At 38.0% G+C, this 26,542-nt stretch overlaps 1 protein-coding gene across 2 annotated transcripts; it reads left to right on the forward strand.

Moving 5' to 3' along the window:
- On the forward strand, positions 1–25,448 carry LOC128207861 (uncharacterized). Of its 2 annotated transcripts, XM_052911042.1 has the most exons (8): positions 1–186; positions 6,402–6,691; positions 12,006–12,157; positions 13,156–14,069; positions 14,339–14,515; positions 17,335–18,135; positions 19,324–19,348; positions 23,119–23,258. In XM_052911042.1, the coding sequence occupies exons 2-7, from the start codon at positions 6,593–6,595 to the stop codon at positions 19,329–19,331; spliced, it is 2,151 nt and encodes a 716-aa protein (XP_052767002.1). In that variant the 5' UTR covers positions 1–186; positions 6,402–6,592; the 3' UTR covers positions 19,332–19,348; positions 23,119–23,258. The 2 variants fall into 2 exon arrangements, with proteins under 2 accessions (XP_052767002.1, XP_052766992.1); XM_052911032.1 differs by lacking the exon at positions 19,324–19,348 and having other exon boundaries at positions 25–186; positions 23,119–25,448.
- The last annotated feature ends 1,094 nt before the right edge of the window (positions 25,449–26,542 follow it).

Raw genomic sequence — 26,542 nt, forward strand, 5'->3', positions numbered from 1 at the left:
TCTCGGAGAATCGCGTTCCGGTGGAAATAGCGGTTCCCGTTGGAGTGAACGAGACGCGCGCGGTGTAATCAGTTCCATATGTCTCTCACCTGAGAGTGCACGAACTAGTTCTCTGCCTCTCTCTCTCCCTCGTAACCAGTAACTGTGTGCAGAAGGACTTAATCGTCACTCACTCGGAAATTTGAGGTAAGATCTTTCTCACGTAGATGTTGCAAGCTACTGGCCGGAAAACAATGAGATTTGATTTTTGTGACATTAGCTGTACGCTGTGAGGCGTTCATGTAGATAGATGTGCTGATTTCTGATGCCGGTGAGATATGATGATTTATAAGAATAATAATCAATGTCAAGGTCGTTACCACTGTGAAGGTCGCTGATATAATAACATATAGTCAATATCCAGCTGACTCTTCCGTCTTGTGAGTCTTAAGAAAGTATTTCTCATCTACAGTTTTTTTATTACCACTGTTAGGACAATTTTACTGCAATTAATGCAAAGGACATTAACAAACAATTGCAAACCGTGTATGTTGGTCAGTACATTATAATAACTGTTGTTTCTAGATGTTTCTGAATATATATATATATGCATAGTTAACTAGTAAACTGTTCAAGTGGTCAATCATCTCAACCTTACAAATAAATGGTCATTCATCTCAGCCTAACGATTTTCATTTATCTCAGCCTTTTAAATGGTTATTCAATTCGGACTTACAAATGGTCATTCATTTCAGCTTTACCAATAGTCATTCATTTTAGTCTTACAGCACACTTGCAAATTATATATTATGTTTCGAAAACATAATTTGATCCAAACAGAGGCACATCTGGTATTCAGATACTGATAAGCCCCTTGTTTTTTTACGATTCGATCGGTGATTGAACCGCTATCGGCAGAATAGTTCATATATATTCCAGCAGGTTCTGACAGCACGGTTGCTCTGTCTGGCTCCGACCCAAGAACAATAGTCCCACTCGAAATAGGTGTTCTTGTACAATGTGGAAAGTACTATATCAGCATAGTTAGAAGAAATGTTATGTTCAGAATAACTTAGTGTTACATATTGAATTGCAAAATAACTGCCTTAGTTAGTTTTAAGGTTATGATTAATTCGAATACCAAACAGTGTATACATGTAGATTATAAATGACCGATTGTAAGGCTAAAATGAATGACCATTTGTAAGGCTAAGATGGAGGACCATTTGTAAGGCTAACTAAATGCCCATTTGTATGGCAGAACTAAATTACCATTTGTATGGCAGAACTAAATTACCATTTGTATGGCAGAACTAAATTACTATTTGTATGGCAGAACTATATGAACATTTGTATGGCAGAACTAAATTACCATTTGTATGGCAGAACTATATGACCATTTGTATGGCAGAACTAAATTGCCATTTGCATGGCAGAACTAATTTACCATTTGTATGGCAGAACTAAATTACCATTTGTATGGCAGAACTATATGACCATTTGTATGGCAGAACTAAATTACCATTTGTATGGCAGAACTATATGACCATTTGTATGGCAGAACTAAATTACCATTTGTATGACAGAACTATATGACCATTTGTATGGCAGAACTATATGACCATTTGTATGGCAGAACTAAATTACCATTTGAAAGACCGAAATGAATGATCATGTGTATGGCAGAACTAAATGATCATGTGTATGCCGGAACTAAATGAGCATTTGCATGGCAGAACTAAATGACTATTTGAAAGACCGAAATGAATGATCATGTGTATGGCAGAACTAAATGAGCATGTGTATGCCGGAACTAAATGAGCATGTTTATGCCAGAACTAAATGAGCATGTTTATGCCAGAACTAAATGAGCATGTGTATGCCAGAACTAAATGATCATGTGTATGCCAGAACTAAATGAGCATGTTTATGCCAGAACTAAATGAGCATGTGTATGCCAGAACTAAATGATCATGTGTATGCCAGAACTAAATGAGCATGTTTATGCCAGAACTAAATGAGCATGTTTATGCCAAAACTAAATGAGCATGTGTATGCCAGAACTAAATGAGCATGTGTATGCCAGAACTAAATGATCATGTGTCTGCCAGAACTAAATGATCACGTGTATGCCAGAACTAAATGAGCATGTTTATGCCAGAACTAAATGAGCATGTGTATGCCAGAACTAAATGACCATTTGTATGGCAGAATTGGTAAGACGGAAATGAATGAGAATTTATAAAGCTGAGATGTATGAATTATCATTTTTGAGGCTGAAATGAATGGCAATGTAAGGACGAAATGAAAGACCATTTGTTAGGCTGAGGAGAATGACCATTTGAATGGCTTACATGAATGACCACTTGTAAAGCTGTAATGAATGAAAGTTTGTAAGGCTGAGGTTAATGACCATTTGCAGGTCTAAAATAATTGATCATTTGAAAGGTTGAGATGTATGACCATTTGTAAGGCTGAGATGAATTAGCATTAGTAAGGCTGAGATGAATAAGCGTTAGTAAGGCTGAGAGGACTGACCATTAATAAGACTGAGAGGAATGACCATTAGTTAGGCTGAGATGAATGACCAATCGTAAGGCTGAGAGGAATGACCATTAGTAAGGCTGAAAGGAATGACCATTAGTAAGGCTGAGAGGACTGACCATTAATAAGGCTGAGAGGACTGGCCATACTGTAAGATAAATGACCTATTGTAGCGATGATATAAATGACCTATTGTAAAGCAGAGATAAATGACCATTTGTAATGCTGAGATGAATGACCGTTTATAACGCTGAGATAAATGACCGTTAATGACGCTGATATAAATGACCGTTTGTAACGATGAGAAAATTGACCATTTGTATGGCTCAGATGAGTGAAGAATGAATGAAATCTTGTAAAGTTGAGATAAATGGCACTTTAAACAGATTGTGCATAACCACCCTCTTTACCAAATTCTTCTACACAAATATGAAAGGAATGTTTCTGTTCAACAACTGTATGGTAAAAAAACCCAACCGTGTAGGTGTCTGCAGAACACGTGAATGACTAAATAAAATTCCGATCCAGTTACTATATGCATTTTTTTGCAAGTGAACTGAAGCATAAAAAATCAAAAGCTTGTTGCATTGACGCATCTTTTTGGAATTAATCTAAGTATAATTTTGGCTTGATAAGAGAACAAAATCATCAAATGTAATTGCAAGGGTAATACTAACAGCCCCCAAGTGTTGCTACAAATGAATATACATGATTTTCCATTTAATAGGATTTAATAGGATTTACTTGGGAACACCTCACTTTCTTTCGCCCTTGAACTCTGTGGCCAGGTAATGAATGTGTTCTTCTTGATAGTAAAATGATTAACCTGTCGGTGCTAAATACACCGAGAGGAATCGGGCTTTTGCAGGTGTTTTGTAGAATAAGTTTGTTTATTTATTTTATTTTCATCATTTGCGGTTTCTGTGTTTCACAAGTTGCCGTCTGACAGCGGTTGATATTTCGCAGACGACACTTACGTTTTGGCGGGAACTTGTTTCCATGAGAAACTCCAGTCGAAATCTTATCAACATTATGTTGCAATCACATGTATGATTTTACAATGTTTCCACCGTATAATTAAACAAAAAATCAATAGCAATTAAGTTAGCTAATGAGTTTGAACTTTCTGGCAAATAGTCAGTGCATGTAGGACTTTGTGATGTTTTTTAAGGAGTATTTGATATTCGCTAGAGTGGTACGCGATACGCAGAACGCAAAACATTCACAGTATGCATACATTGATTTAAAGTACTAGTACTGCAGGAGATGGCACCCTTATACGGTACGCATGGTGGTAGGGACCTATACCTTTAGACGTGTCTTACCCGTGATGTGTAAGCTTAATTATACTCGCACTCGGGTCTTGCCCATTCGGCGAGTGCTCCAATAAGATTGTTAGTCATTTTATTTTTGGAGCATGGTGCACAGACAGAATGTAACCAATGTTACCCTGGTTAGAGCTACCCTGGTTCTTTAACCTGCATCATTGTATATCTCTGCCACTCCGGACACCCATTTAACGTCCCTCCCGAAAGACGATCGATTAGTATATGTTTAGTGAAGCGGGGGGGGGGGGGGGTCGAACCTGCGACCCCTGGATTGAAACGGGTCCAGCACTTATCCGTTGGTCAAAGCGTAACAAAAATGCAAGGGTGTTTCTAGTACGGGGCGTGGTTTCGCCACCATTCGGAACTCCTCGGCCATTTTCTTTCTCGAAAACAACCTCGGATGTATGCCGGTACATCAGTTAAAGTAGTTCGTATTTTTTTAATTAAATCATTTTAGAAATGTAGTGTTTTAGAATTGTATTTATTGATCTAAGTTTAAACTGATTGCCAGTGAAGTATATTATTGCAAACATAATTAAGATTTCCTAGAGTAAAGTCATACAGTTTAACTGCTAAATAAAATCACTAATCGATCTACTTGCAGCGGACTTAAACGTACTTTTTTTTAGTATGTAAACCGTCCAAATACATCCGAGGTTGTTTTTGAAAAAAGATGGCCGAGATGCTCCGAATGGTTTCGCCACATGAAATACCCGTGCACTTCTTACCACATCGCCGGTCCATGAAATACCCGTGCACTTCTTACCACATCGCCGGTACATGAAATACCCGTGCACTTCTTACCACATCGCCGGTACATGAAATACCCGTGCACTTCTTACCACATCGGCGGTCCATGAAATACCCGTGCACTTCTTACCACATCGCCGGTCCATGAAATACCCGTGCACTTCTTACCACATCGCCGGTACATGAAATACCCGTGCACTTCTTACCACATCGCCGGTCCATAAAATACCCGTGCACTTCTTACCACATCGCCGGTACATGAAATACCCGTGCACTTCTTACCACATCGCCGGTACATGAAATACCCGTGCACTTCTTACCACATCGCCGGTACATGAATTACCCGTGCACTTCTTACCACATCGCCGGTACATGAAATACCCGTGCACTTCTTACCACATCGGCGGTACATGAAATACCCGTGCACTTCTTACCACATCGCAGGTCCAAAACACTATTCGAGAAAAGCGTTATCGCGACAAACATTATTATGTTATCATGCATCACCTGCCAATATATTTCCTCCAAATCAGAGAGCGAATCTGTTGATGTTATTCGAACGATTACATCTTGTTAGTTTCATTTTGCGTTTTAATACCCCAAAACGTTTTAAAATGGTATTTACCGGCGGTGATGTAGTCTGCTTTATGTTAAGATTCAAGTATGTAAGAGTACGATTTGCCAGAAAGTGAATAACAAAACCATTCAAAACTGCCAGAGTAAGTTTTTATACTGAGAATATGTCATGTCTGTTTAAATTGTAGGTTCATCATAATAGATGACTGAATAAAATTCAGATAAGCATTGTTTGCAAGCAAAATTAAGCAGAATCTAATTAAGATGTTGCCTTTTGATTTGACGTATAATCATCGGCAGTTTGTATTGCGAGTATATTCGTCTCAATAAGATGATTGAAATCTGTATACGGTTACAATCAACTATTTGTTTACTGGTTAACAAGATAAATGTAATAAACACTTCTATACGTAACAGAACATAGAGATCGCTTGCAAACGACGAAGTATATGTTTACACAAACATGATAGATGATGTAAACAGAGATTAAAGCCGAGTATATCAGGCTCCGTCAGCCACAAACAAGCGTTCAGCTGTTCCTAACAACTGCAAGCGTTTTGTTGTTGCTGGAAATATCAGCAATCATCGAAAAGAAGAAGCCATCAGCAACCTAGATCTAGAGATTATTCTGTGTTTCCACTTGTGTGTTTCTCTCGCCTTGCCGAAATCCAGGGCCGTAACCAAAGTAAATTACATCTATCAAATATATTTAAATTTGTAACTGGAAATAAGAACATCGTAAAGACTTAAGCTTCTTTTGAAACTTATGACAACTACCGAGAAAAACTATATTTTGTCACCTATTTCATAGAATTTTGGCACTTGATATTTTGCTTAATAGCATTTTTGACAATTTCGATATGCAAACTACCTACATCTCTAGTTCATATACTTTTTAAAAAATAGGACTAGTACATAGCTTATATTTTATCGTATTGCAGTCAAGTTCTGTTTTACTATACTTTAAAGTGCCTACAACGTTCTAAAAAACGTAGGTAATGTTTATGCTACGCATATGTCTGTTTCCAATAGAAATTGTTTACATTACGCAGTTCGATCACAAAATTCGAGAAAGCCAGTTGCCTGCTTCAGTGCGTCGCATAGCGGGTGCCAAATCGTCGACAGAACAAACAGCAAACATCAGTATAACATTAAGATTTGGAATCGAGCAGTCTATGTAGCTATTTTTGCGAAGAAACAATCTATATTTTATGTCATTTTCAGAGTTGTCTACACTATGTGCACATTTGCACGTGCGAGCCTTTGAAGTAAGCTGGGAAACACACACGTGAAGGATTCTCGTGCCGGAAACAGTGACTGTGTCGGATTTTATTTCGGATTAACCATCAATCTCAATCATACGACATTTCAAGGCTCGAATTAAGCAGACAACTGAGTCCGAGTGAGCAGACGACATGGTGGTGGGAGAGAGGCTGACTTTTACTTTGAGGGGCGGTGTGCCCTGGGGGTTCCGGCTCCAGGGCGGGGGAAACTTCCCCCTCGAGGTTGCGAAGGTAGGCCTTTGAAAGTAGAAAGATTACGAAACTGTTTTCAATGTTAACCATTGCAAAATCTCAAGAAACAAAAAAGAAATTGTGATGCGAAAGTAATCATCTTACATTTCAGAACCGTTTTGTTATTTTGCGTAGATATATCGATGCTTCAACAGCACTGCAATCATATTAGTTAATCATCATCATCATCATCATCATCATCATCATCATCATCATCATCATCATCATCATCATCATCATCATCATTTGGTAGTGACTAAGAATTACTTAGTGACTAAGAATTATCATCAAACTGACAACATTTATTTAGCAGGATACACTTCTGGAGGGCCTTGTTCACATATTATGGGCATTCTATTTAGGAACATTTCTGTTCATACTCATCCTAGAGATTATCAAACTTCGTTTATACGAATGTATAATCGTTAATGTACGCGTGTTATTAAAAATAGTATTAGTCAATACATGGATGTTATATCAAATGAAATTGAAAGATGTATGTTTTACACTATAACCTGTATTCATGGGAAAACACTTTCCAGGGGTTAAATCGAGAAAATATTGCTCCCAGGTCTTACTAAACATTTCCAATAACCTCCGCCCATACAGTATCACGGCTGTATGTATCTGCATTTCCAACAACCTCCGCCCATACAGTATGGCATTCATATCAAGGCTATATGTATCAGCATTTCAGATCGAACCACTTTTCTATTATCATTATGAAAGTTCATTAAGACTAACGATATAATAGCTGACATATGGGTCAAGGAGCAATACTGTTCCCATTCATGTGATTGCTACCAGATGTCACATTTGCTAGCATCATAGTTTTTGATAATTAGCAAATCAGTGGATGACTGCTACCCTACAGGAATGGGTAACTTAAGTGCGGCATGATAATATCAATTATATGATTAATTATTCTACAATTTTAAAACGATTCGTTTCTCGTTTGATTCTTTACGATGTTGTGAAAATTAGGAGAATATGAGCAATTGTATTAATTAATTGTTAAGAGTTAACAACATTACTGTGATTGGCAATCCGTTGAAGGCGCATACTACAGGTTTAGGCAAAAAGGAATTGTTTTAATTTTAATGCGTTTTCCTGTTAGGCACCTTTTAATTTAATGATAAAAACAAAAAAAAAGCATATGATTTAGGTACAGTTATAATAATCTATAAATGGGTTTTCTTATTAAATAGCAACGCGGCCTTAAATTCCCAAGTTGAAAGAAAGACAAAATATCGCTGATATCTTTTATCTGTACCTAAATGATATGCTTTTTGGGATTTGCTCAAAGTCAAACGAGTTAAACATGAAAATGCATCAATTTTTGAATCAACCTGTATATACACAGTATGCAGTATGAACGCTCGGCCCTGTATATACGCAGTATGCAGTATAAACGCTCGGCCCCAATTTTGAAAATCCATGAAGCGCGCTCCTCTTTTTATAACTTTATTTTTTGGGCTAATAATGATTTTGATTGCAATAATTTTTGCGTTTATCAAGAAGAGTATCGAGATTTTATAGTTCGTGTTTTACAAATGCATGAACCAGGTCTTTCTTGCGAAACTCCGCCTACACAGAGGTCGACCGATTCCTGTAAAATGAATGCACATTTTATCGTACAGAAAATAAAGTGCAAATGTAAATATTATCAACTGCGCATGTGGGACAATTTATTTTTTTAATTATCGCGTATTTTTTGCAGTCGTCATATACACTATAATAAAACTATAATTAGTTCGTGTACGGTGGATAAACTCTCTTACTAACGATTTGCATTCAGGTTGAAGTTGGTATCTGCAGTATATGACAGTCCCTTTAAAATTTGGGCTTTGCATGAAAAACTCAAAAGAAACGACTTTAGATGATGATGGTTATCCCATGTTGTTTGCTTCATTACTCAGTACTTCCATTGTGTCCCTGACATTATTAACTAACAGAGTGTTTCTGAACAGACAGTTTTCCCTTGCAATAATATTGCAGTATGCACAACAATCATATTTAAACGTTTAAACATGTGGAGTGGTTGGCAGACACTTCTGAACCTCTTGCCTTTAAATAATGAAATGGATGAAAAAAATCGAAATGGAATTCCAGATAACTGCATGTTAGTTACTTCGTGTTTATTTATATCCATGATGAACGCTGCATCCTGTTCGACTGCCTGTGACTTTGGACAACATTCAAGAACTACAAAGTAATCATTCCGTATCCATGGTAACTACACAATTTATACTGGCAAGAGAGTGTATCTCACGTTGATTTACCTGCAAACAATCGGTTATGACATAGAAAATGATAACAAAGTGAGCTTTTCCCTCTTTGACAACACACAGAATCCATGTGAACAAGGCTTATTCACAATTCTATTGACGTAAGTTGATTGGAAACATTGACGATATTTCTATCCAAAATGCTGATCCGACATTTTTTTTTTTTTTTATTACAGAAAATGACTTCAAGCTAAAGTGTCTATTTTGTTTCGTTCGGATGATATCAGTTCCTTTGATATTATGTATATCAGGCTTTAACCCGCCTTTTTGCCCGGTAAGTCGTATTCCGAGGGGAGTACGTTCAGGATGGCGGTACGCGGTATGCATGAACGCAGTATTTCACATTCTTTGGTTAACAGACTCTTTTAATCGTTTAATAGTATTTGTAAGACAAGATTCGGGTTGTAAATGAAGAAGGGGGAGGGGGTACACCCTCGTATATTGCATCCAACGGTATATCTTTTGAATTATGTTTTCATCAATATCCTGCTGTGCATGTCTTAAATCAAGTGTATGACGCGAGGTAATAAATCGATATTTAAATTACTCGTTACACAACGTTTTATGCAGTTGGGGCTGAATAATTTATTTTTTGGTATTTTGGTACGCAGCTTCGAAAAAAGCCACTAGTAACTATTATTTGTTATATAGGGGTAGAAGAAAGGTACTCAATGGGTTTGTCATACATGCTCCTTATTCAGCAGCAACTTCAATGCATTACACTCTGGCAGTATCGGCGTTGTCAGCATCCATTCTGTAGTTATATCTGCCTGACAACGGTTGGATCGAATGGTGACTTTGAATCATGTTTTTTTTGGATTTATTTCTTCCTTGTTACTCTTTGAACACTGCATTGTGTTTTCAAGGTTAATTGTCTTCGGAAAGACGAGAACCATTTCGGCTGTGCAGCATTTCCCATTGTTCCTCTCGGTTGTCAAACTCCACACACACACTGTAAAGATGGGTGATACGGCGTATCTTTTCTGTGAAAACAATGCAGAAGTTTTTGCGGAACTGATTGTATACCCACATGTGTCGGACAGTTTGTGATTGATGTATACATGGAAGGAAGGAACCTTTTGGCCTCTCTGAACTGTGTTGTATGAGGAGAAATACGTATAGTAGCCTCGTCACAGAGGTGTAGCTGTCAGGATCCAATACATTCATCCATGTGGCTTAAAGAATCAACTATTCCACCTTTTCAATTTTCAGCGAACTAAAAATGCACACAGTGTCGGCTTTTGAAGAAAACACTAAAACGTGACGTGACTGTGACGACAAACTGCGAGTGATGTTTTAACAATTTTAGTGTATACAATTGCAACTAAGATGCTTACATGAAACAGGGACTAATTTCAAGCATCCTTGAACTTATTTTTTAATACATACGTTTTCAAAAGAAACAATTCGCCATATTCTACAAATAATACAAACGTAAAAATCGCCACAGAACTTATTTTAATTAGTGATATGTTTTGACAAGTTTAAAGATCATAAAATAACTTTGAAAGTTGTGGTCATTGCAATGATAGTTCATATATTCTTGTTAGTCTAACTTTAGGGGTCCATTATGCTCTTTTTTGCTATTATAATTAAGTTTGAATTGGTATGAACGACTTACGACCGACGGTCGACGATTCAAGCGCTGTTAAATTCAAGAGCTCACGACGTGAATGTATATTTCATTTTTCAAAATTCACAGTTTTTACACTTTATACGGCGTTTAATGCCCAACTTTCACAATGGGGAAAATTTGTCTGTGTATGAAAAAACCGTCCATTTGGCAATTTTTTTAGCCTAGAGTGTTGTTTGGTCGCTTTATAAGATAATTTAGAAAAATGGATATTATGAATAGCATGTCAATAGTTTGCTCTGTAAAGTACATAAAACATTATGATGAAGCCGTTTCTAACATGTGGTATAATTAAATATACTACTGATATACGTGATGTTATGGTGCAGCTAATACAAGGAACTATGAAAGACATCTATTGTCTTTGAAAAACAAATCAATTGTATAAATACTCAGAAAACTGTTAACTGTACGAGTTCAAGTTTAACGATTTCATTCAAAATGAGAAGCAATTACGAGTTTAAAATTGATAGCGGTAAGAAGATGGCGATTGCTTTAAATCATAATTATTTTGAAAAGTTAAGGCTTAAACTGACACCATTTTGATAGCAAACAAACATATGTATGTGTCTCAAAGAAGGACTGAATAGCCAAACTTAAAAACAACATTGTGAAATCAGACAGAAACATCATGATGGTATATCCAAAATTTCAATCCTTTGAAGAAAAAAATCAAGAACAGTTTGACAGAATATATGACCATGTATGTTAAACACTTTCCATCTGAATTTTTGTTTTTTAGTGCCAAATATTGCTTTAAACGCTGCCCAAATCGAATAACCCCAGGGTTCATATCATTTTTTGACATAAAGTTCCTATTTGCTCCATGTCTGAGAGTTGGGTAATATCCCCCATAAGTATTCATCTCAAATAAATCCGAAGCAGGAGTTTTGCCCCGGGAGTATTTATCAGTAAATATTCACCCTAATTACAAAATTATAGGCAGAACAATGTTCTTAATACATTTTTTATTGTAATGAGACGTTTGCTGAAACTCCTCGGCAAAATGTTCCTCAAAAGCTACTGATTCTGGTGTAACTATTTGTTTTCATTTGTAGCTCGTAAACAAGTTTCAAAATGTGCGAAAACCTTTCAATATGCAAAAACACAAACCTAAGCTTTTTATTGAAAATATTCAAATACTATTGAAGTATATAAGCGGGTCTTAGAAATACCATAGGGGCAAATGTTTGCCATAGAAAAAGGATATAGCTTCAGTTGAGTGAAAATTTGGGTGTTTCGAGCACAGTGTTTACAAAATTACGCTGTTTTAACATGCAGACTCATTTTTCACCTGTGAGTTTAATAGCAGATTCATGTAAAGTACTTAAATATATAATTGACATTACTCCACTTATTATCAATATTTATGTGGCCTATGTGTGTATTGTAGATCCGGAAGAACAGTCATGCAAGCGAGGCGGGACTGCGGGAGGGTGACGTCGTGCTGTCGATCAACGGTCACGTGGTGGCCGGCCACACTCACCAGTCCGCCATGGACGTCGTCGACATGGCGTCAGGCTCGCTCGTCTTCGAAGTTGCCAGGTAGGTTGGTTGGATTATTCAGTTTTAGTAGAATTAAATCTTAGCACACCAATACTGGAATAGTAAAATCATTTAGCTATGTACACGTGACTACAAGTTCCCCTGTTGAAAAAAGCGCCAAAATATCGCGAACGTTTTTATCTGCACACAAATCATATGCTTTGTTTTTGTTTTGATCATATGAGGTAAACATAATGATGCATTCATATCAAAAAAGTAATTTTGGAATCAAACATTATGGTGCCCCTTTAATTATACACATTCTTGATATTTATGAAATGTAAAAAGGTGAACGATGATAGGCTGGTTGTTATATGATGTTATGGCGGTGCCTAATGTTATGGGTATTCAAGTAGATTTGACCAATAATTCCGTGAACAAGTGTTAATTTCGAAGTTATTTCGATGATAAAGTGTATATTCAGTTGAAGATGAGTGAAACTAAGCCCAAATGAATGCAGAGTCCAGTTTGCAGGCCTTTTCTCACTCCATTATGATATAATCTACAACGATGTGGTCATACGTATATATACTGACAGTTGTTCAGTTATGAGTTAATGTTTATTTAGTACAAAGGTACACACATAATGTTATGTAACATTCTAGAAGCATATGGAAAAGTAAAGCAGTAAACCCGGTTGTTTTACCAGTGTGGCGGTGCTTTAGGAACCCATGCCAAATCAGATGTCTTGTACTTGCTAATCAGGTTGAACAATCATAAAGAAATTACGCAGAATCATCTCTACAACTATTTTACGTTCATCAAATTAATTCTTAATTTTGATGGAAACATTAAAATTTTGACAAATGAACCAGGGACTAGAAATATTATGAAATCGTTTTCAAAATTAAATGTCATGAAGTAAACGGTTACAAGAAGGTACACGGAGACATTTGTCTGGAGTAGAGCTTGCTTGTAAATGGTATTCAAACCAAAACTGTGTCTATAGTCGAATTCTTTTGAGTCGCCAAATATATTTTGTTGATTCTCTTATCCAGGTCTGGACAAGGACCCTCCATGCCGCTTGATCCCCAGAGGCATCCGCGGATCATTCCCATGGTTGCCGGTCAAGAGAACGCTGGTCCCGGCGTCGTCACCTCTGCGCACGCGGACTATTCGCTTTCTTCCGGTGACACGCGCACTGACTTCCACACGGATGAATATGTTATGCGCACGGACGACGGACGAAAGGTCACGAAGACGGTAACACAGCGGACAACACGGCGGTTCAGCGGATCAAGCGGACCGTCGCCGGCCGCCAGCTACTCCAGCATCCCTTCTGGGGAACACTCCAGCCGCTCCCTTGGCCGCCCACACGGCGTCTGGGTTCCACCCTCACAAAGGACCGGAGGCTCGAATTTATATAAATCGCAGAGTCTTCTAGATGTTCACTTTGGTCACCGGACGTCATCGCCGCTTTCTAGCTCACCGCGCAGTCTCTCCCCGAAGCCAAACAGACCGCGGGCCCGCTCTGGGTCGGTGCAGTCATCCAGTCGGGCCAGCAAGGAGAATCACGACCCATTCATGGAACAGGAACAGGCCAAGTGGAGGGCAAATCACACACAGGAAGTCACGCCACCAATGAAGTTTACCAATATCGGTACTAATAAAAATGTTCCAACTAAATTTAACGATCCTAATTATCCAATGTTTGATGTTCCTAAAGTTAATAAGGCCATATGGACACCGCCAGTGATCAATGAACCGGGGGCTATGTTGTCACCAAGTAAGAAACGAGGACCGCCCGTGCCACCAAAGCCTATGTCACCCAACCCGTCTCCCATTCCATTCGATCAGGCCGAGCGTCCGGTGGCCGGCACGCACTTCCATCGCCCCGGGATGATCCGTCCACCGCCACAGCTGAACACACTTCCGGCTCCTCCTCCGCCGCCCATGCCGCTTCTGCCACAAGGTGAGATTATTTGAGTGTTTTTTTTGTTTTTTTTTATTTCATTAATGCTGTTTCGTTATAATGCCGATATCGACTATTTGCTTTATAGTAATATTTACTACATTTGAAAGTAAAATCATTTGTATGCATCTGAAATGAGTGGTACAGGTATGTCTAGTGAGGGTTTTAATTAACATAATGTGCCAAGTTCTTTTTGTAAACAAGAGGAACGTACTTATTGAAATCTTGAACCAGTCTCAGACTTATCTCCATATCATATAACGTTCAAGGTTCAACGCCAAAATTCAACGTGGTATCGTTCGAGAGCTTGAAGAATCGGCCCGGGCGGGAGGGCGGATATGACGAACCGGACTCGCCCAGCAGGCGGCCGGACCACCTCCCCGTGTTTGGTCCCAAGGTGGTGTTTGACGACGAAGGTGGCGACTCCATCAGCGACATCAGCAGAAGTGAGTGAAGTTTCAGAGATTTGGGGATTGTGTATTGCATAATTAGGTTATGATCTGTATATTTTTCCGTTTAATTTAGTATACGTGTTTTCCGTCAGTTTTCGCTGACTTTTTCTTTTCAATGGTTTACACTATTAATTATATCAAAATCTGAAGCCTGTCAAAATAATGCCGTATTATGATGGCGTCGTTTTCTTGTAATATTTGCTAACTTCAACTATGTCTGTCGTTACAAATGCAATTTAGCTAGACTTATTCCTGGCGTATAGAGCGACTGGAAACCTTGGTAATGGGTTTTCCAGCAAAAATGTATCTGATAAATTTGTTTTCTCCCTGTTACCTGGACAATGTTCAAAACACCCCCGCGCATACTATCAATCCAAATCTCGATTTTTATAAGAGATTATGCTTTTTATTTCATCAGATTGCTATGATCTAACTTCCCAGGGATCAAACTCATATTTATGATTTACCCTTTCTAGAATATCCAGCATCCCGGTTTGTAAATACCGCATGTAGCATGACCTTGACCTTGCATGTGTCGTTTTTGCAGCAGACGAGAAAACAGACGACAGTTCCTCGGACAGTGGTAAATTTCGTTAGACCGGATGGTTGTGGGTGAACATGCGTGGAATGGTTAGAGGGCAGAGGGCGACTAGGTGTAGATTTTGTATCTTCCTGTCATTTTCTCTGTGTCTCGTTTCTTATATTTCTAGGCGTAACATTGTTGTTGGCGTAAACCGCGTTTCAATAAAATATTCTTTTAAGTAGCGTAAGGTAAACGACTAAGATATCTTATTGAAACTGGACCCTGGTCGTTATTTGAATATAAAACAGGAGTGCCAGACGTATGTCACCCGCCACTGACATAGGACTTTACTGCCTATCAGTTTCGGAAAATGTAATTGTGATGTATAAACTCTGCTAAAAAGCGCTACTTTGAGCATATAGGAATAAAAAATGCACAGGGGAGCATACCCCGTACAAAGATGGCAAATCTTATTTGATACGCCTTGACGCCCACTTTGACTGTTTGACCGCCTAAAATACCAAAACCTCTTGGGCAGTGGTTGGTGTGTGGATAGGTGGTGAAAGTTAGCTGCTAATTTGTATTCAGGGTGGCACCGCTGTATCTGTGTTGTATATTACATTCAAACAAACACGCTTGTTGTGTCAAATTTCCAAAAAGCATCCTTTTTGCATCAACTGCAATCTCTATGCCACTATAAAACACCCTTTTTCTGTTTTCAATCTCGTGGCAATAACAGATGGTAAAATTCCTGCTGTAAGGCAAATAGGAGGTCTAGTTTAGGCTATGTTTGCGTTTCTTATGAAATTATTAAAGAACCTTTTTTTCGCCCACATTTTTTGCAAAGTACATGGTTGGATTCACGGGTCGTTCCAAACGTCTCTGACAAATACGTTAACGTCAAATCGACTATATTTTACCTTTGAAAACTACTTCCATGTTTTTGGGGACTAAAAATGAACATTTTTGCATAGGCTTGTACCCGTACATGTGGACGGGTGCACGAATGTCTCGAGGTAATAGTCTATTACAGCTTAGTGCGCCGCGTGCCATATCTGACAATATCGGGTAATTACCTGCACCCCAGGGTCGCTTATACCTCGTACCTGCCAGCCTCTCGCACAAGTTCACGTGCAGCCCGTTAACGAAATATTGCTGATGTTTAATAAAGAAAGTTATTACCACCAGTAATCTGTTAATCCTTAGATTTCACATCCATCTTAAATCAGAGAGCGCCGTTCATGTTGCTCTATTCATTATTTTTTTGTTTTTTTTTTGCATATGTATTTTAATAACCATAATAGTTTCTTTTTTCTACCTTCACTAAACTGTGTTGTTTTAAAGGGACTCGTTCAAGTTTTATAGGGCAGACAAAAAAAAAGTGATTTTGTATGTACTGTTCATAAAATGTTTGTTTAAATGACAAAATATCAGTTTTAGTAAGAGACATCGAGTTAGCAATTATACATAAAGTATAAACATAATGATTTAAAACCGATATCCTAAAGTCTTCCATTTTCTTGTAGCGTTATTAACTTTTTCAGCAATATAGAGCAATTTCTGTATTTAGTATCTGCATTTTACCGAATGATGTTGTCTTATAGAGTAAATCTAAAAATATATTGCCAACTGCAATTTGGTGGTGGTTTTGAGTTAATTCACACTAGCACTCGGTCCAGGCGGCGAATGCTCCGTTAAGATTGTTGGTTATATTAGATTTTTAGAGCATATGTGCACAGACGGAATGCAACCTGGAGCTACCCTGGTTCTTAAACGTGCTCCATTGTATAACACTGTCAAACGGGACCCCCATTTAACGTCCGTCTCGGAAGACCATTCGTATTTCAGTATTGCACTCTGGAAACGAACCTGCGACCCCTGCACTGAAAGTCAGGTGTAATACCAATATCAACTGAAAACAGTGGGCGAGTCACTTTAAAACAAGTGGTGTTATTCTGTGTAGGAGAATTATGTGCAATTATTAGCAGCAAACTGTTTATTATTGTTGCGTTTTAAGCTATATAGTTTTTGTTTATTTTTTATGCCGATTGCTTTACTTTTAGATATCTGTTTTTTATCAAATATTGTTCTGAAAACCCTCAGCGCGTATTGCCACAGTGATCAGAATAATGTGCATGTGCTAGAAAAGTGTGCATGTGCTAGTAATCATCTTCATAACGTATTATATATGATCGTAACATGGGTATATATCTTGTCAAGCAATTATAACACTGATGGGCATTTTTATTAAGAAATTAGTGTATAATTGCCTACATTGTCCTGATTACAGGGAAGCTATTTGCGGATTCGGCCTTCTACGACGACTCTACGCACAGGTATCCGACGATTGACGAGCAGATGTCAATGTGTAAGAAGATAGCGCAGTCTCTTACATCGTACGCCAATAAGCGAGCGAGAGGCGCGCGCATGTTCGAGAAGAGAAAGCGTCGCTCTAACAAGTGGATACACGATTACGGTACTGAGTTCTCTTCATCGACAGGAGACGTCGCAGACCTGGACGAACTTGACAGCGAACTGCATTACGTGGACGGCGGAAATAAGCCTCTTTTCTCCTTCCGGATACCTAAAGTTGCGGGACAGGTGACGGACGGCGAGAGGATGAGTATGTCAAAGTCCGAGTTTGAGCGGCTGAGGCTGGTGGCACCCAAAGTTGATCACCATAGCGTGTCACCTAACACGTGCTTCAGCATCGCGGCCGACTTGCATAAGGGCGGTAAAAACAAGGGAGCCAAACTGTTTGCTAAGCGACAGCAACGTGTTGAGAAGTTCGTAATTGACGAAACCAATGTCATGCACTCACCCGTGTCACCTTCCACAAAACTGGACTTTTACGTGCAGAACGCGCAAACGCAACCAGTGCAGAAGAACCCGTGGAATGCTGCCGCTTCCGGTGATGTTAACCGCGCCTTCAACCGGAACGCACCGTCGCACATGCCCCCGGTGCCCGTGCCACGGCACGACCTGAAGGCGGACAGCCAGATGACGGTCCTTGGCGGGCCCAATTACAATAAGAAGGCAAGGGGATGGGGAGGGTCCGGCGCCGGTATCCAGCAGCATTCGTACTATAGAGGTAAGTTGTTACTCATGATATGTTCGCATAATGTGTAATTAAATATTTTGCAATGTCTTAAACAAAATTAATACGATATGAATATGATAGGAATAAAATGCCGCTCATAGAATATCACTAGCACGGAAATACGATTGGTTAATTTAAAGATACATTATGAAGGCTTTAACTGATGTTTATATACTTGAATCACTTTTTATAGTATATATTGTAAACATAATTATCTGGTCATTTGTAACATTGCTGCGATCGCTTTTGGTTTGTGTGCATATACTGTATTAAAGTGTTGATTGACGCAAAATGATGCTGTAATGACCTTGGAACCTATCCCCCTCTGTGCTTCGGTATGTGTACATGTATACAGTGACATGTGTTTCTTGTCATTTTGCAAACGTGCGCCATAACTGATCATAACGTCTATTTTTTCGACATCCGCAGGGAACATTGGCATCATGAACAATACAAACATGTGGCCCCGCGCTGCGCCGTGCGAAAACTGCCTCGGCGTCCCTTTAACATAATTATGACATTGTTTATATAAAATATTACTTATTTTGCGTAAAGAACATACTGCAATAATGCTCATTGATCAAGGTATTCAAAGTGCCATGAACGTGGACTGCTGTCCTGTTTGATGTTCTCCTCATTTATTTGTCAATCGGTAACCACTCGTTTGTTGGAGCTAATTATTGCCAATCATAAATACAGTTCTGTTATCTCCAAAGACAACCGTTACGTCCGTTCTCTGCCAAACGTCTTAATTAGTTGTGAGTGGTACAGTGCGCCGTATACCTGCAGAGCCAATATATGTGTTTGCTTTTATTGCTTTTACTGACAAACACAAAGTATATTGTCGAACGGTTGGTAACGAGATGGAGGTGTAAGCTTTGGTTAGGTTCTTCCAGTGGAATGACCAATGAAGACAATATTAAAATCACTGTTTGATATGTATCGAGTAAAACCACGTTTTACTTCAATGAACGTAGATTCATCGCGAACGTAAGGGTTGAAGTCAAGAACGTCTCGGATTTTGTTAAGATCCTAATGTTATTATCAGACTGTTTGTGTAAGCGTTATTATCTGTTATGGCGCAATGACGCGCTTCCATCCATGGTACGAGCTTCGTGTACGTTTTTACGTATACCCACGTTGACGTTAATGCTTGTGAACTTATTTTGCTCTATACAGATTACTAGCTCACCACAGAACAATCGTAAGTATCTCAGCCCTACCACCGGCCCGGGTTTTAGCACCTTATTTATGTAATCTCGCACTATATACTCTCATCCTATATATTAGATAGAATGCGGCCATCTTGCTTACTCGGTATCCTATGTCAAAACAAATGTACTACACATGAATGTACTACACAAATATGCACTTCACATAAATGTACTACACATACATGCACTACACATGAATGTACTACACAAATATGCACTTCACATAAATGTACTACACATACATGCACTACACATGTATGTACTACACAAATATGCACTTCACATAAATGAACTACACATAAATGTACTACACATACATGTACTACACATAATTGTACTACACAAATATGCACTTCACATAAATGAACTACACATACATGCACTACACATGAATGTACTACACAAATATGCACTTCACATAAATGTACTACACATACATGCACTACACATGAATGTACTACACAAATATGCACTTCACATAAATGTACTACACATACATGCACTACACATGTATGTACTACACAAATATGCACTTCACATAAATGAACTACACATAAATGTACTACACATACATGTACTACACATAATTGTACTACACAAATATGCACTTCACATAAATGGATTACACATAAATGAATTACACATGAATGTACAACAAAAATGTACTACATATGTATGCACTTCACATAAATGGACTACACATAAATGAATTACACATGAATGTACAACAAAAATGTACTACATATTTATGCACTACACATAAATGTACTATACTTATATGCACTACACATAAATATACTACACATATATGTACTACACATAAATGAACTACACATATATGCACCACACATAAATATACTACACATGAATGAACTACACATATATGTTCTACACATAAATGTACTACACATACATGCACTACACATAAATATACAACACATACATTAAATATACATATATGCACCACAAATAAATAAACTACACATGAATGAACTACACATATATGATCTACACATAAATATACTGCAAATAAATGTACTACACATACATGCACTACACATAAATATACTGCACATACATGTACTACACATATATGAACCACGCATTAATGTACTTCACATGAATATACTTCACACAAATGCACTACACATATATGTACTACATATAAATATACTTAGATGTTCTACACATATATGTTTGTACATATTCAGCTTTAGTAGCTTGTTGTAACTGTGAGTGTCTCCACATTATACGTATGTAACTATATATAAAACACGCTTAATGCTCCTTTACGCTCCTTGGCACCGAAGTATAGTAATAGTATTAATGATGTTATTTATCTGCATGTGTGGTATGTCTTAATATTTTACATGGCGTTTTGCTTGTAATCTGTTATACAGATTAATGACTTGTTTCTCTCTACCAGTATTATACGCAGTGATCTCCCCTTAGAAGTAGTAAATGCCTATCTGCGTATAGAAGGACTGTTTTCTGTCAATCATGTCTCAGTTTAATAACATGTTTGCTTTTTGTTAATAATAATAATCTGGTTAGCTGGCCTGGCGGGCGTCAAACAAGTGGTTTTTGCCCAATTTCTTAAGTTAGAACTATAGTGATGAAACTTTGTGTATATGAGCTTATGTGAAGATGCATATTGGAATTGCTTTTATGGTTGCTGGCGAGGTCAAGGTCGCTGTTATTAAAATGGTTTCCTCTCAATAAAAAGTGTTAGAACTACATTTGTAATATAAAGGGATCTCTTTTTTTTAAGAAGACTTTGACGTTATGTGAATACGTACCTTGGGGTTGCATTCCGGGTAAATGGGGTTAAGGTCAAGGACACAATTTCCACTCAGTATCTTAAGTTGAGAACAACATTGCATTTTTGGTCAGAGGGGTAAAGGGTGGATTAGAAAAACGGTTCTGCTTAATAATCTTGTGTTAGAAATAATATATAGTAATAAAACTTTGAATATAGCAAGCGTATGTGATGATGCTATTCTGGATTGATTGCATTTAGGTTGATGGGTTCACTGTTACGAAAAAAATGAAAAGTGATGAAATGTGAAATTTAACTTACTAATTTGAAGGCGTATTTCGGAATTGCTTTTAGGGTTTGTTTGTTGATATCACTGTAACTAAAACAGCTGAGGCTGATTATGTAGTGATTAAACTTGGTATATCATGCTATTGTGAATAGCATTCGGGGTTGTTATAAGGTCACGGTCACTTCATGTACTTTAGTACCCATATACATGTGCATTCAATTTACCCAGAGTTCTAGATTTCACAAATTAAAAACCTGGTCTTGTCGAATTGCGGCGATTCTTGTTTGAAGTATGCCTACTCAAAATCAGGCCTTGGAGGAGATTTAACATTCATTGTTCACCCAAAACAGCTATATTTTGCAAGTATTTCGAGCAGAACCTACATCTTCGTGTTATCTATTACTTTCGTTTTAATATTGTATGAGGCCCTCGCTACAAACTCATCTGTGCCTTATATATTTAAAAACTAACGATATTGTTTCTAAACCTCTCTTTTAATTGCTCATAAAGCTCATAATAGAACAGAAAAAATGCCTATGCTATTTATTTATATATTTAACAAGATATGTTGATAAAAAATGCACCAAAAAAAGTTTATTTAAAAAAAAGTATGTTTAAAAAAGAATTCCATTTCCACATAACTAAAGTTTTGCAATAGGCCGGAATCTTTGATAATTGTAATTTTAGGTTGTCTTGTTTTTCGAAGAAAAAAAGTCGTGTTATTGTTTTAGCCTTGATGTCGTTGTCGGCCCGGCGTCGGCGTGAAAAAAACATTTCATCTTTAGCGATAAATAACGTTCATGAGTTCATGATATTTCAATGCAACTTGGTACACGAGACGAGCGTGCTTGTCTGCTCCGCTGTGCATGGCTGTATTTGTTTCTGTTGTTTGTTAATAAAAAGGCCAATAATTGTGATACTCATTTTCTGTTATTTCAGACCCTCGGCTGCTCTTAACAATCGTTGACGGTATTTATCTCATTTCATTCACCCTCTCTGGGCTTCTGCTATTCGGCCTTCGCTACTTTCGTTCTTTGTTAATGTACTGACTGGATGGACAATTCGCTGCTTATTTAAATTGTCACATCGTTTAACAAGTTTTTACAAAACAAAACCGTACGCATTTAAATGAATGGTCTCCGATTCCGTTTTGCTCCTTTGACGTACTTTTCAATGGTTGCTCTTCTCTTCTACTTTCACTAACCAACTTGCATGATTCATTCACTCTCTTGTAAGATTCTTGTCGATTGTTTCACGTGCATTGTTAAGATAACATAACAGAGCACGTGCGAGGTGGTAAATGCATGTTTCTAGTATAATAATGCATATAGCATCTTAAAGCATAAGCGTTCACATATGTGTATATTTTCTTTCATCTCTACATGTAATCATCATCGCTGATTGTTATTTTGTCTTCATTCCCTCCCTTTTCAAACATTTCATATTTTGTTAAGTGTAAATGATTTCTAAATTGTAAGTTTTGCTGCAATAAATCAACATCTGTCTTATAAGTCCCTGGTAGCATACACGTTCAATTGTGCAGCTTAACCGGCGTGTCTCTCGAGAACGCGCACATATACGCATCGCCATCAAAGGGTGCTGTATTTTCTTGTCATTTCTGTCGTTTTGGGATATTGCATGATTGAAGAAATCAACCCAGGTAGAGGTGCTCGTGATATGTCGAAGTCCTTCAATTGTTACCTGTATTTCAGAGTCCTTTGACCCACAGACGGGTACCAGCCGGAAGGAGTGGTACCAACAGCAGCACAATGATACCTTTGACCCGGAAGACCCCCCAAAGCAGTTCGATCAGTACGGCAACTACAACCGGAGGATGAAGGCGTGGCCGGAGACGGAAGACACCCCCCAGCCGCCGCAAGTCGAGTACGGCGACTACAACCGCCGCACGAAACCTTTTCAGGAATCTGAACCTAGGTACGAACAGCCGTCGGAAACTAAAGTGGAGTTTGGTGATTATAATCGCAAAATCAAGGGTTTCCAAGAGAGCGAATCAAAACAAGAAGCGCCTAGAGTTGACTTTGGAGACTATAATCGGCGAATCAGAGCATTTCCCGGCGCGCCGGAACACAATACCTCCACTAGCCGAACTGTGAAGAGCTCTTACAATGTACAGACAAATTATAACACATTTCCCCGAGCTGCTGGGAGCTCGCGACAATATCAAGAAATTCCCTCGTGTGACTTGTGAAGTGCTCCTTACCAATTTCGGTCAAAAATATTTGATACTCTAGTCTTGTAAGTGCTCATTTGTAATTTCATGAGGTTTTCTTGGTTAAATTTCCCATTATACTCACACTGCCAGATGAGGCCAGATTACTTTGGCCACTGGAGAAAAAAACCCTATTGTATGTTGGTTGTTGCAGACTTCTTCTAACAATGTACTTTAAGAGCTTTTTTGTGAATCTTGTGGATTTTACATCTATAACTTTACTTCAAGTACAAATGTATGTTTCTTACAAAGATAAGTTCAGTGAGATATCAGAGATGATTAGTTGTTGCTGCTGGTTCCCGAGCCATTCTCTAACATTCCAGCACTAATAACGAAACTCCCAAGGCAGAAATAACGTGGATTTATACCTGGATCAAACAATACCTGTCCTCATGTATGCGCATCGATAGAAACATATGGCATGCGTGGGTGTGCGATATCAACATATGTATTGCTCTTCTAGGCTGTGTGTCAGTTCATTTATAATATGTATACACGAAGTTGTGTTTTTATTTATATTTCTTTACTGTTTTGATAAAGTGCAATATCAAGCTATGTTCACGTGTATCAAAGTATTTGTCCTGGCATTCAATGATATCATTTGCCACAGGTCCCTCTGTGATAATCGTTGTTTTAATTACGTTGTATGGTATTTATCAAACCGCATTATTTTTGTATTATTGTTATTTTAAAGTTACCTTTCTCCGTGCTACCGTGTATAGTAATGTGTACATTAATTTGAAAGCAATCCGCCATATTGTGGGCAAAAGAAGTGATTTACCTTTGCCAACGTTGTGTGAATGCAGTGAGTTCACGGGTGTATGTCCGTTCGCCCAGATTCTGCAATACTTATATAGAAGAAATACGGCGTCAGACGTCAAGTGAAAACATCACGTGGTATATCTCCTTGGTCTGGTTCCCGGTCTGCTTTCGAAATTTCGCCTGAACCAATGACAGAACAGGACACGGATCATGTGACCTTGTCGGTCACGTGGTTATGTCGCATTCTGTAAACTTGTGCACACGGCACTCAAATTGTATTTCGTCCATGCAAGTGCATGGTCTTACTAAATAACATGTAATTAGGTAATTATTAGATTGTACTTTCGCCTCAATTCAAATATTTATTTTAGTTGTTTTGTATACATGTATATATGATTGCCAGGATGCGCGCATTATTTTGATGCGCGTGTTGTTTTCAGGTTGGATTGTTACAAAGTGCAATAGTTTACGTGTACTCAGCGTGTTTCTTGATGGAGATCACAGTTGCAAAACATGTACTGCATCGTTCATCTATTATAGCCAATAAACATGAGAACAATCATTTTTTGTTCAATATTATAATTGGTTTTGTTTCAAACAAGATGGATTTTCACATTCAAACCAATGTTCGTCACACATACCGTTTTGTAAACAGTGGTTTGAGGATAGCTGGGCGATTTAGGGCCTAAATTACACTCTTCACAAAAATTAGAATCATATTCTATGTACCCTGCCTGAAGTAGAATGCATAACCATTGACAAAACAATCAATTTGGTTAAAGTCCAAACCTTGAAACTGAAGTATGTTTATTACCGCTTCAGTGTTGTTTGGGACTTAATCAAATTGCACGTTTTGTCCGTGTTTATGTATTTCTAGTTCTGATGTATGTGTCCGGGTATATAAAATATGAGTGTATGTTTTCCAAGAGTACAATCAAGACCCTTAATAGCTCACCTATCCTAAAACCACTGTAGTTTTGTAAACCTAAAGTGTTCATTCTACAACAAGCATGTCTGTAATGTTTTGCATTAATATATTTCCTAAATTTTCTCCGTTTTTGTCTATAGTTACCTTAACCTGTGAAGGCTTTTATTTATTTTTTACTATAAAGACTAAGAAAATCACTTGGTGTAAGCGTGTAAGTTCGGTCACTTTAGCCCGCATTATTTCCGTGCTCTCGGCACTTTGATTCCTTCAACAATTTGTTACTATTTCAGATGTTTTAGGCTCAAATCGTACCTAGATTTGGTTGTATTCGTGATGAGCAACCATAAAGAAATCCGTAAATATTTCACAGGTTAACGAGGTGAATGATTTAAGTATTTTACTATACTTGAATCCTGCGGATCAGATATGTCATTTATATGCCCATACTTTTTTAGTAGGGGTTACCTTGACTTGAGCTTTTGACCCAAACTCATAACTAGTCCTGACGATGGTCAATGTGTATATCAAGTCTGAAGACTCTACACCAAGTCGTTCGGGAACCAAATTGCGACGCCGACAACGAAGACACCGGACAAATAATTCCCTTCGCGTCTGCCATTGTTTGCATAAGACACAAAAAGGTTTAGGAACAGTGTTTAACAATACGATCACAATAAATAGAAGGTGACACAGATACAAGTTATATAGACCTTTGTGACTGACTGAGTATATAATAAAATAACGTTTATTTAGAAACATACGTAGCTCAAGAGGGACAAGATGGCCCTTGATCGCTCACCTGAATGCAAAGTCATTTTGGCTGAATGAGTTTAATATGCCGAAAAAGTTATAGGTAACTTTTTAACTTTTTATATGATGTTCGTTGGCATTTAATTTGAATGGTCCATTTTCTAAACTGTCTTAGATTTCAAGAAGACAATCATTCGGGCCATGTTTCAGTATGACTTGCATGAAATTATGGCCTCTAGGTTGTAAAAATATATATTATCACTAATATGACCGAATTACCTAATTGCACCTTCTTTTTGATCCGAGATGACCAATTTTCGAAACTAACCGAGAGTTCATGACCCTTCTCGATATTACTGATGATTCACTAACGCAGTCCTTCTCAGCAAGAACCAGTAACTCTATTGTGTAAAAACGTTTTCTACAAAGTGACCTAGTTTTTTTTCCAAGATACAAACATTCTTGC

Source organism: Mya arenaria, chromosome 2 (assembly GCF_026914265.1).
Source record: "Mya arenaria isolate MELC-2E11 chromosome 2, ASM2691426v1".
In the NCBI taxonomy this organism is placed as follows: domain Eukaryota; kingdom Metazoa; phylum Mollusca; class Bivalvia; order Myida; family Myidae; genus Mya; species Mya arenaria.

What these genes read in the sequence shown, in the direction of transcription:
- LOC128207861 (XM_052911032.1), top strand. Translation starts at nt 6,593, where the DNA reads ATGGTGGTGGGAGAGAGGCTGACTTTTACTTTGAGGGGCGGTGTGCCC. An exon ending in TCCCCCTCGAGGTTGCGAAG is followed by an intron (nt 6,692 to 12,005) that starts GTAGGCCTTTGA and finishes TGTGTATTGTAG; the next exon opens with ATCCGGAAGAACAGTCATGC. An exon ending in CATGCCGCTTCTGCCACAAG is followed by an intron (nt 14,070 to 14,338) that starts GTGAGATTATTT and finishes ATAACGTTCAAG; the next exon opens with GTTCAACGCCAAAATTCAAC.